Source organism: Cyrtonyx montezumae, unplaced genomic scaffold, assembly GCF_038088225.1.
Source record: "Cyrtonyx montezumae isolate F1298 unplaced genomic scaffold, pur_monq_1.0 scaffold_21, whole genome shotgun sequence".
NCBI classification, from domain to species: Eukaryota; Metazoa; Chordata; class Aves; order Galliformes; family Odontophoridae; genus Cyrtonyx; species Cyrtonyx montezumae.
In genome coordinates, this window is record NW_027071948.1 from 1,953,567 (window position 1) to 1,965,842 (window position 12,276).

At 46.6% G+C, this 12,276-nt stretch overlaps 1 protein-coding gene across 1 annotated transcript in view; it reads right to left on the bottom strand.

The window, feature by feature from the left end:
- MIB2 (MIB E3 ubiquitin protein ligase 2) overlaps positions 1-10,420 on the bottom strand; it is a 30,362-nt gene extending 19,942 nt beyond the window's left edge. Inside the window, exons 1-3 of the mRNA XM_065737957.1 lie at positions 10,409-10,420; positions 3,171-3,521; positions 2,758-2,929 (exon numbers count right to left, since the gene is read on the bottom strand). Of these exons, the coding sequence (XP_065594029.1) occupies positions 2,758-2,929; positions 3,171-3,417 (419 nt within the window). The 5' untranslated portion in view covers positions 3,418-3,521; positions 10,409-10,420. The remainder of the gene's footprint in view (positions 1-2,757; positions 2,930-3,170; positions 3,522-10,408) is intronic.
- Positions 10,421-12,276: the final 1,856 nt, after the last annotated feature.

Genomic DNA, 12,276 nt, shown 5'->3' on the forward strand with positions numbered 1-12,276 from the left:
AAGCAAACACAGAAGGAAGGAAGGCTGGGCTGTTAAAGCTGCCTTCAGTCCACACATGTAAGTGACAGCACACACTTGCTCTTTTAATGTGTCTGAGTTAGTAGTCTAAGTGGTGAACTAGACAGGACAAAACCTGGGGAGTTCTGCTTTGCTGTCTTGCTTACAGAGCCTGACTTATCTTCCAATTACTAAGCATATAATATTCAGCAAGTGGATAAAAGATCATAAAGCAGTGAAACTGAGCAGCCCAGCCTTTTAACTTAAGAAAGAGAGCCACTCTCAGAATTAACAGTCATAAAATACAAACCAAATAAGATCAATAAAGAATGCCAGCAATTGGTAGATGCTAGGAAGAGAAGTTCAAATGGCAAAATATACAAAAATCAATACTTCCTGCCACCAGCTGCTCAAAGTAGGTCAGTGAAGAGCCAAAATAGCTTTCAGGTAAAGGTGTCTTCAAAACCTCTTTAGAAAACTGATTGGGGATGCTCTGCAGTGTGTCTGAACTTAAGGCCTCTTAAAATCCCAGGATTAGTGAGGTGCTATGAACCTGTACTTGTTGGTCATGCCTATGTTTAGCTGCACAGATGTCACGTGGTAGGGATGGCAACAGCTCACTGCACAAGGCCATCACATCACCACTGCTGCAGCTGTCCTGCCTGGGTTCTTGTCTTCCTCTACCAACAGATGAGCAATGGGAGCAGTTACAACACTGCCACGGTGGCAGCCCATCTCTTCACAAAGGGCTGAGAGCACAGGGAGCCCACTAAGTCCCAGCTCCTGATCTCTGGTTAAAAGGACAGCAGATGTGAAAGCACTGGAACACAGCTGCACTCCATAGGCCTTCATAAGAGAGTCAACTGAGCACACAAGCACAATCTACACATCAACCCATCACCACTGCATGAAACCAGGATTATGGGATGTTGTCAGACCTGTCGGTATGTCCCGCCCCATTCACACAAACTTTCTTACAGAGTAACGCCGTGCTCGAGGCGTTCATGTCCTCATTTCCATAACCATAGGATCACCATTTCTCTGCTAGAAAAGGAGGTGAGAGGCACTTATCTCAGTGCTGTACTTCAGAGCCACTCAAACAGCAGTAACAACAACAAGAACGCTACAAGAAAAGCCAAATCCATAAAGCAGTTACCATGTTTTTAAATATGGAGCTTTTTTTTTCTCTTTCAGTCCTTGGGGAGCTGCCAAAGGTTCTCGCTTCTGCTTTATTGAGCAAAAAAAGTGGAGATGAATGATCTAAGAGACAGCCTCTTCACAACACTAAGGCCTCACTGATTCATAAGTAAGCAATTTTAAAAGGATGCTGCACTGCCTAAGGCAAAGTGTCTTTGCAGCTCAGACCTCATAGCATTGTTCAAGTGTGATCTTCCCTACTAGCACTGCCATTTGTTTTATGTATATATACATTTCTTAAATCAGAACATCCCTAATGCAGTCCAAGACCACCAGAACAACAACAAAAATCACAGAATTATATTTGTGTTAAAACAAAGGTGTTCCTCCTTCCTGCTTCCACAGAGTAATTTCTGAGCAAGACTGGTTTAGGATGAGCTTCCTGTATGAAAGCTCTTGCATAAAGCCCACACGCACTGCAGTTATAGCACAGTGTTCCACCACCCAGCTCAGTCAAAGGAGCTGAAACAAAGAGCACTTCTGCCCAAATGGTTTCTTAAAAGCTTAGTGACTGCCAAGAACAACAACCTGTGCCTCTCATTCATCTTTGAAATTGCAGCTTTCCACAAATGGAAGTTTCCTCACTATGGGATTTCTAATTTCTCTGTCCCCCAGCACAGCTACACTCAACACCTGCCACTTCCGAACAGCAGGAAGGATGTCATACAACCCAGTTACACCCACCTCTGCTTTTTACTCTCCCCTTTACCCAGCTCTCCCAGCAAGCATTTTGGCAGCTGACACACTCACACTGTGTCCCCCACTTGTTTTGTAGCTTTGGGAATTATTTTTAATTATTTTTATTAGCTGCCTGACAGTTCCTGCTAACATACAAAAATGTTCCAGTGAAAATCTACCTCCAGAGACCCTAGCAAGGCTCAGATGTTTTTTTCAGGCAATATCCCAGAGTGGTACTGCAGTGTGCTGGCAAAGTCAGACAAGTCACACAGGACAATACCAGGTCTAGCAAGTTTACAGGCAGCCTTCCACACTCTCTTCTCACACTGACAGCAAGCTCTGCGCTGCCTAATTTAACCAACACCCTGGATAATGTCAGATACAAAGCAGATTTTCTTTTCAATGCTTGTTTACATCTTCTGCCATCCAGGTTTCTCAGAAAATAAAACAATTTCTGCAAAGGATATGAGTTCTGAGAAGAAAATTACCTAGCAATCTTGCCCAGCAATTTCCCTCTCAAAAATAGTGTATATGTAGCATTCAGGGCTGCTACTCCCCAAGTACTGTTCAGCCCAAAGCTGCAGCATCTCACAGATTTTATTGAGACTAGAACTCAAACAGCAGAAGCAAACACATACTCCTGAGTACCTACCTAGAGTTAACGATAATACTGAGAGTAAAATATATAAATATATATTTCCACTGAACACACACAGTGGAAATCATGACACTCACTTCACAATAGGATCTGTCTGGATTGTCATATTAGCACAAGCTCAGGAAACATCCTAATCTGGTGGATAAACACAAGCCTTAAAGCTCAGACTGCCTCCTCAGACAGCAGCACCGTGCAGCCGACAGGCCTCCCCCAGCAGCATCACTTACGGTTGGGAATGCGCTGTCTCGTAGCGCTCGAAGGCATGTGACAGCTCGTGCTTGTTGTTCATGTAACACTGAGTGCACAGGTCGTAGTCAAAGCACATCTTGCACTTCCACCGCATCCCTCGTATGCCATGCTTCTTGCAGCAGTCACAGATGATGTTAGGATGACGGACGCCTAGGACAAAAATAAAGGAATACAACTCCATGTGAATTTCAGATACACCAGGCTGACAAGGCTGTTAGAACTACGTAGCGTATTTTAAGGGGAAAAAACATATTTCACTACTGCTCAGCATCAGACCACAAACAGTAGCGAAAAGCTCACACGCCAGCTAGTATGTGAGGCATTGTTACACCTGCTAAAGAAGATGGCTTTACAGAGCTATTTCTATGCTCCATTTCCATGCCATACTTACCTATTTGTGCATTATCATACAGAAGAAGGTCGTAAGCTCCTTGAAATCCAGTCCGATAGTTGGTTCTGTTGCCTTGATCCCACTGCACCACCACAGTCTTATCTGGGGTGGTTGGGCTGCCTGTCCGACCGATCTCAACCACAGTCCCAACGTTCCCTTCTCCGCTGTCCTGGCTGCCCCATTTCCAGTCCACTCCACGAACTACCCGCATCCCAACCTGCATGCTGGCATAGGGGTCCAAGTCCATTGCTCTGCACAACAACCCTCAGAACTCCTTCGTGCAGGAGGCCTTGGAGATGGGCAGCAGTGACAGCAGCATAGCCAGCATCTTCTGCTGCATGTTCAGCACACCTACAAAGGCAACATAAAATTAAGCCATGTTACTCAACACATCACAGCAACAGCTTTCATAGCGAGGCAAGCAGTTGCCATTCCAGCTCTTACCCTTGGTACACAAACTCATGTTCAAGTAGCAGGACCAGCAGGTCCTCTAGATTCCCCTTCTCAAACACAAAGAACGCAAACCCCACCTTGAAGTATTTATCCCACTCTGCTGTAACCACCATCAAAAGAAACACCGAGTAAAGAAATGACATTACTGAGATATATCTGACTGCCTTCTATTTGATATTAGCTGTAGTTCAGCTGGTGATTTAAAAATGACAGCTGCATTTAGCAAGGAAACCAGAAGTCATGCTTCTTCATAGTATTAGGGTAAATTTAACACCAACCCCACTAAATAAATAAATAAATCCAAAATTATTCCCCCTCCCCTCCCCAAATGACGAGGCTCCAGAACAGGTCTGACCTGCTGAATAGATAAACCTGCATTTTATTTAAAAAGCATGCTCACAGCTTTAGCACACATGGGAAGGACGTGCAAACTAGCCAGACCACTCAGGCACACAGATGCCTGCATAAGAAACCCAAAGATCCATCGCAGAGCACTGAGCATGATGGGTGTGAGCATCTTTGCTGCTGTTTATCAATGCTAGCTATAGCAGGAACAAGGGGTGGGCAGCTGATATGCAATCAGCACTGCAGACTGAGATCAGTAGCAGCCTGGGACAGCCTTTCCTCCTGTTGCCATGACAATCAGTAAATGAGGTGAACACCACACGGATGCAGCACATCCACAGCTCTGAATTGAATCAAATGGATTGTCAAAGCCCAGTTCATAGGTTCACAGATCTCATTACTAGAACTACAGGAATACAGCTTTCAATACTGAGGGCCAGAGCTGCTGCTCAGACTTCTGGAACAATCTGCTCCAGCAACCTTCGGGCATCCCTGGGTCTCCCTCTCAAGCTAACATCCATATTTGCTGAAATATGTAAATAAAGCAAATGACAAAACCAAAACTCACAAGCAGCAGAACCACAGAAGGCCAAGGGCCAAGCTGTGCCACTTCCAAACACGCAGGCAATCTCAGCGAGTGCCACAACACAGAGGCAGCTCAGCCCAGGCTGACAGAGCAGCTGCTGAGCAGGCAGGACATGGACTCAGACACAGCAGCAGCACTGTGCCATGTGACATGCAGTTAACACTACTGCCTACCAATAAAGCAAGTGAAACTGCTGGGACCTAAAAATAAACTCTTCCTCCAGCCAAATATCCCCTTTTAAATGTATGGAGGAGTAATGTGATGCAAAATTGAGTTTCTAACATGCAGAGAGCTTGACTTCTGTTCAGTCACTGCATCTCTCTAGCTTCAGGCTTTTTCTGCTGCACATCACTGCGACTTCCCAACACCTCTCACGCAAACAGCACCAAAAGCAGATGTCCTTGTGAACTCCATGGCATCTTCAGATCTAATCATTACAAACAGACGCCTTGGGCAACACTTTCATCTTGAATCCCTTTGTGGAGGTGGATGCAATATTGCTGAGTTTGAAGCACACCAATATTTATCGCTTTTATGAAACTAAAACCTCATGAGGTTTGTACCACCTCTTCCTCCTTCAGATCAGCAATAAACAAGAAGGTAAAACAGCAACAACAAACATTCCTATTTCATCCGAATAAGTGCTCCAGTGGCACACAGGAACAGCAGGCACAGAGCTCAGCAGCTGAGGGTGAAATCCTCCCCTCGGTGGATCGCAGGGAACTGGGCAGCTGCTGCAGGAGCCAAGGTTTCCTCCACAAATTCCCACTCAAGGACACCAAATACATAACATTACCAGGAGGAGAAAACACTCCGTCCTCTGCCTGACAAAACCAGGCACATCATCACTGCCCAAAGCACAGTATCTCTTTGCTCAGTACCCGTGTGTTTGCACTGTGCTCACGGCAGTGCCACGTGGCCACAAACCCACTCTTCCCCATAACCTTCTGGGCATGGCACACCACGCAACGAGTTAAAGAACTTTTGCATCCTCAGCACAACTGGGAGGTGGGTAAAGCCTATTTTAATTAGAAGTGGAACTCTAACTCCAAGGAGTTTTAAATCCTGTTTTGAGACCCATAACTCCTCCCTGAGTTCAACTGTCATGAAAGAGTGAAACAAAAGCGAAACCCCCAAAAAGCACTAACCACAGCCTTGAGTTTATCACACTGGCTTGCAGGAACTGGAAGTGAACTTGCATCTCAGCAGTTCCCAAGGCATTTCACACTCTGTGAAGCAAAGAAGGCAGAAGGAGCCTCAGCAGCACAGTGAGTTAATGCTGATGGGACTGCTCCACTGAAAACAGAGAGCATTCAAATGATTACAGGTGTAACAGTGCCATAACAATCAACAGCTGCAAGTGGCAGCAATCAGACAAAAGGAATGCAAACATTCACAGGATGCTGAAAGGACAAGGACCCTTCTGGGTCGGCGCTGATACGGCCTTAGTGGGCACAACTCCAGCTGTGAGGTTTATTAGCAAACGAGCAGGTTTGTGCTTGCTCTTTGGTCCTCAACTCATATCCCTCAGGAAAAAAAAAAGATGCTATTTACACGACAGACCTCACTGGTTTGCAGTTATTTCTGTGATGTCAAGACAAAAGCCACTTGCTTTATCTTTGTGAAATTCATAAATTTGTGAAACTCCTCCTTTGCCCACCAAAAGGAGCTGCAGAATTGGCTGAAGTACACAGTTTAATATTGCACTGCTAAGCCACAAGGCCTCAGCAACACTTCGTCTCACAGCTCACCAGATATTCTCCCTTGTGCTGTCAGGATTGCTGTTTAACCCAAGTTTTGCAAAATGGCATCACTGGCACAGAGCTGAAGGGAAGAGCAGAGATGCTTCTGTGGGTAAAGTATCACCATCAGCCCAAAGAAGCCACCCTTACTGAAAGACCACTCTCAGCAGAAAGAAAAATTAAAAATAGCTAGCTGCTTTTTAAAACCTATCAACCATGAAAAAGCCTGAGTGAGGTTAAACCATTCCCAAACCCCATCCCTCACCTGCTCTCAAAGTACATTTAACTGTATTACATAAACAGAATAAAGCAGGTGATTAAAAGCCTTTGCTGAGGGATTAACATCTTGTCATTTCAACTCCACTGTAATTGTTTTGTGGAAGAGCAGGCACACATCCTGAAATACTGGGACACGGGGAAACACTAAAAATAACTTGCTAGGCACTGTGCTTAAGGACAGTCCCACTGACTGCATTTCACCTCCACAATAGACACTTGTCCTTTACAGATGCCAGCCTGCTCATCCCTTCTGCCTAAGATGAATTTTGCATTCAGCTTATACTGACTGTATTTCAGTACTGAGCTGTGAGATGAGAGCGTTGGCTTTCATGTCGTTGCCCTCTGTGGTCATCACACCAATTTGACTATTTATTCTTCCAGCCTGATAAAGAGTACTGACTTCAAAGAAGCAGCAGCTTTGTTAATATTTTGTTCATAATCAGTAACAGTATTTTTGTGCAAATCTTTCCCAGAAGCTTGATTCCTTACCTTGAAAACTAAGCACTCATCTGCATAACCTCAGTCCATCTACGTTCTGCCACCACAACCTATGGACCAAGACCTGATTTCCTTACTGATAAATGTGTGAAAAGAAAGTGACACTGTAAGCCACACTTCCTACCACCACCAACAGAAATAGTTCTGTTTGTAATGAATGAATTCAAGGTTGACTAACATCTGGGACTGATGGAATACAGAGTTGCAAGTAGGTCAGTATTTACTTTAGCCCCTACAAATGAGAAGACAACCTCCAGGAGACACCTCAGGTCAACCAAAAATCAACAGCTGTCACAAGCTTCCCACAATAGATGCTCAGCATACCACAGAGACGTGGAAGACCTTCTGTCAAGTCAGGCATGCTTGACATTCAGAGTTACACGTCACCATCAGCCAAATTCTACAAAACAATTTCCCTCTACTGAGCATAAAAACTTCAGGCTCCAAATTGGTGGGATCAGTGCTCATCTGCTCATTGGAGAATTAAGAGTGATTATAAATGAAAGTTCACACTGGGCATCTAGTGCATCTCTTATTACATCCCATAAGATAATTGCTCATGAGCCTGATGAAATTTCCTTCTGGCTTTTGATGAACTGTGCTCTCTCCAGGAGGGAGAAAAACATATCAGCTCCAGCCATTTGCTTTAATTGGACCTGACAGCTTGCAGATTGCTGCCTAAAGCCTTGAAAAGCTCAGTAGCTGAGCAAAATCTACTTTTTCCTCAATAGCATATTTCATAAACCAAGTACAACTCATCCAGATAAACTGAAATATCTCTGCTCCTTAAAGAACGAGCTCAACTCATCTATTAGGAACGGCTGCTATGTAACTTACTGTGCCTTGTGGCAAAGCATGGGCTTGGTCACCTCAGGAAAATCCCATCTGATCCTATTTTCAATCACCTCAAAATGCAGAACCATAGAGAAACATATTCCAAAGCCCAGTAATCTCTCCTTTCCCCAGATTTCAAGTGTGCTCTTTCTTAGACATTGATCTATTTCTCAGAGTCAAGAGCATCTGGCCCATAGCTGCTGGTGCTGAGCACTAGAAGCTAAGTTTGTGTCCTTCACACCAGCTGTCAAGTCCTATTTTGCCATGAAAACAAGGGTTCAATAACTTAAAAATTCACAGTCCTCTAACCTACTTGCACTATTGCCTCATCTGTCCAGAACGGCAGTTATTTCCCCTAACAAGTCATTAAAAAACAGAACACTAACATTACTGCACAAGTTAGAATCAAGAGGAAGATTTCATCCCTGAAATCAAGTTGATGGGGCTGAGCAGTGATTTGGAGAAAACACACTGTTGTGATTCTGTGATTATCTGTAGGTTTTATAGATTCCGATGCCCTCAGTGGTGATTCAACAGGATCACAAACCATTCAAGAACAGAATTTTCTTCAACCTTTTAAATCAAAAAGAATCTACTCACTTAGAGCAAGCTGCAGCATAAAACCATCTGAACCTCTGTTGAGCCTTGATAGCTCGTCCTACCAACCTCCAGATTCCCCTTCAGGCTTTCAGAACAGTCAACATTGCACTCCTGCCATTTTCCAGCCTAGAACTCGCCCTTTCTGTGCACTGGAAGCAGATCAAAAGGTTTAAGTCTAATCTATCCTGACATGCCTTTGGCTAGAGAGACATCAGCTGCATAGGAGCAGAATGAATTGACTAGTAAGCTGTTACTTTCCTTCCTGGTACTCAATAAAGGTTTGCGGGTCAGTACATACACCAATTCTCTTACAATTCTGCACATTTCAGAAGCAGAGATGTTATCTTTCAGCTCTGGATAGCTTTACAGATGGGAATTGGAGCCATGGTTATAGATGGAATTGGTGACAGAGCCAAGAGAACTCATGTTCTCATTCTGCTCTCCAGAGTCTGGCCCATAGTAGTCACATAGGCAAAAAAAAAAAAAAAAAAAAAGCAAGAAAATGTGGATCAAGGTCTAAGATCAAGCTATTTACTGTCCTGATAGCATCAATACAACTCCACTGCTGCCTCTTCCCACATACAGCTGGGCTAAATGCTAGAAGACTCGCTCCCTATTCTGGGAAATTTCAAACAAAACCACAGCTCTCACTGCAGAGAAAGCAAAAAGATTTAAATTCTGTAAGCTTCCCAAGAAACAACAGAATCCACGTTCTCAATCTTTGCTTAAGGAAGAGAACATCCAATGGTCTCTAGTACAGAGACAGAATAATTACAAACTCATAAGATTACATACATAATAATTATATATACATTTTTGGCTACTCAGGAAGCTGAAATATCCACACAGATCTAAGGAATCTCTGCCCACTTTTGAGCTGATACATGTCAATTTCTCTCTCCATTCCAGCCTCGTTTATTTACCTGACTGAAGTACAAACACACACCCAACTCCTTCTGCAGGAGAACACTCCAGTGCTAACAGAGCTGCAGTTTTGATAAGAATCAAACCAATAAAACAGGCAATGCTGTTCCTTTACACTCCCAAATGCCAACCACAACAACAGGAGTTATGGGACCACGATGTGAGTCACCTGATGCGCCATCTACTGCCAAATTAATTGTCCATCTTCAGGAAGAACTTCCCAAAGGGAAACGTCATTGGCCCAGCAGGAGTTAGCTGCTCTACACACAAAAGTAGACAGCTATAACTCAGAGCACAAAGTGAACCCCATCAGGGCATGCAGCTTGCTAGCTTTGCCCAGACTACTGAAACTTTCTTTTTTAGATTTCTGCAATCAATATGACACAGGGCACCGCTCCAACCTTAAAGACATGCATTACTTACAGTAAATGAGGCCCTCATTTAATTCTTACTCAAGAAAGTAAGTTCTAGAGTTGAGTGTCAGCAAAGAAATCAGACCAAATGCACACCGTGCTCGCAATGCAGCTGAAGCATCTCCTTTAAGTTTGTCCTTTGCTGTCACTGCTCTTTGTCAGTTCAGAAAATATTGCAAATATCATAAAAACAAAGGAGGGGGGAGGGGGGGGAACAAAGACACGTGTGCTTCAGTTCCAAGCTATATTCATAACAAAGCATATACTCTATCACTAGAAAATGCTCAGCAGGAATCAGTTGCAACGCTTCAGTCAGCTCTCATCATAGCAAGCAGAACTCAAATGCAGAACCTGCTTCAGAGCAGGGAGCAGCCACGCTCACACCCTGCGGGGCAGCTAGCACTGGCTGTCCAGAGGAAAGGGAGCAGGAATCCAGCAGGAGCAAGCAGACACATCCCACAGCAGGCTCACCCTTAGCTGAGTGCAGCAGAAAGAAAAGCAGCCACCGAGAGCTGAGCGCCCAATGTAGGTAAAAAAAGGAACAAAAAAATAACAGGCACAGACCTGACAGAGAGCAGAGAGAGCAAAACGCAGAGAGCCCTTCACACAGCCGCTGTCCTGAACCGACGGCCGCGTTTGTGTCGTTCCCGTATTCATCCTTGCTGCAGGAGCCCGGACGCTGACCTGCTCCGCCGCTCTGGGGACAGAGGACACCAGGAGCTCGGACCGACACAACGCGGCCGCCGCACCCCGAGGGCCGCGGTGCCGCCCAGGCCGCGAGGTGGCCGCACACCTCCCCGAGGTAACCCAAAGCCCGCAGGCGGCGCGGCCCCGCGAGCTCCCGCCTGCACTCCCGCAGCTCCCTCCCGCCGCCCCTCGTACCCCCGGGGCCGAAGCGCCGTGCCGGGCCGGGCCGCCCCGCGGCTGCCGCTGCTGCAGCGGCGGCTCCGCTCGACCCCGCTCCCCCGGGGCCGCCCGCGCGCCCCGCCCAGGCCTCTCCCCGCGCGCTGACGGCCGCGGGGCACGCTGGGATGTGTAGTTCTTCGCGCGCGCCGCTCCGCGCTCCGGGAGGCGCAGCTGACTACAAATCCCGTGAGGCAGCGGGAGGAGCCCCGCGGCGCGGGCCGGGCCCTCCAGGCCTCGGGGCTGAGCGCCTGAGCTGAGGCCGCTGTGGAGGATGGCGGCGTTTGGTCCGAGTTAGGCGTTTCTCGAAGCGGTTGAGTGTTGGATTTGAAGGGCGATCTGCACGAGCTCAGGAGCTTTTCCTGCAGGATCGCTGCAGATGCTCCCGTGGATCTCTTATCCCTGTACGGCAGCGTGGCTGTGGAGTGCCGCATGCAGCAGTACAGGCTGGGGATGAGCTGCTGGAGAGGAGCTCTGCAGAGAGGGACCTGGGTGTCCTGGTGGACGACAGGTTGACCATGAGCAGTGTGCCCTCGTGGCCAAGAGGGCCAATGGTATTCTGGGGTGCATTAAAAAGAGCGTGGCCAGCAGGTCGAGGGAGGTGATCCTCCCCTCTACTCTGCCCTGGTGAGGCCTCGTCTGGAGCACTGTGTCCAGTTCTGGGCTCTCGCTACAAAAAAGACAGGGATCTCTTGGAAAGAGTCCAGTGCAGGGCCACAAAGATGGTGAAGGGCCTGGAGGATCTCCCCTATGAAGAAAGGCGGAGTGATCTGGGTCTGTTTAGCCTTGAGAAAAGAAGACTGAGCGGGGACCTGATCCAAGTTTATAAATATCTGAAGTGTGGGGGGCAAAGTGGTGAGGACAGACTCTTTTCAGCAGCGTGTGGAGACAGGACAAGGGGAAATGACCACAAACTGCAGCATAGGAAGATCCACATGAATTCTTTACAGTGAGGGTGACGGAGCACTGGCACAGGCTGCCCAGGGGGGTTGTGGAGTCTCCTTATCTGGAGATATTCAAGACCCACCTGGATGCCTACCTGTGCAACCTGGTGTTGGGAACTGCTTTGGCAGGGGGGTTGGACTCGATGATCTCTAGAGGTTCCTTCCAACCCACACGATTCTGTGATTCTTGCCCTGCTCTGCCAGCAACGCTGCCCAGAGCACTGTGCTCAGAAGGGCTTTGCACAACAGGCACTGCTTTGCACTTATAAAGACCAAGAAGAGCAAAAATCTGAGGAAAAAGCTGCAGCATTGCAGCTGCTGCCATAGCAAAGACCGCGCTAAGCCAAACTTCTCAGTGGTGCTTGGTAAAAGCCAAAGAGAGCTCCATGTTGGCTTTTGTCCACTGTGCTGTGTAAAAGTGATGTTGGTTGGACCACTGAAGTGTACACTGGGATGACAATGCAAAGACAAAAAGGAGTAGATAAAATCTGGCAGACTTTAGTTGGACTTCTTGTCTAATAGCACCTTCCCGTCCCAGAAGGCGTTGCACTGTGGCTTTGTGCTATTATTTTCCTGCAGAAAACG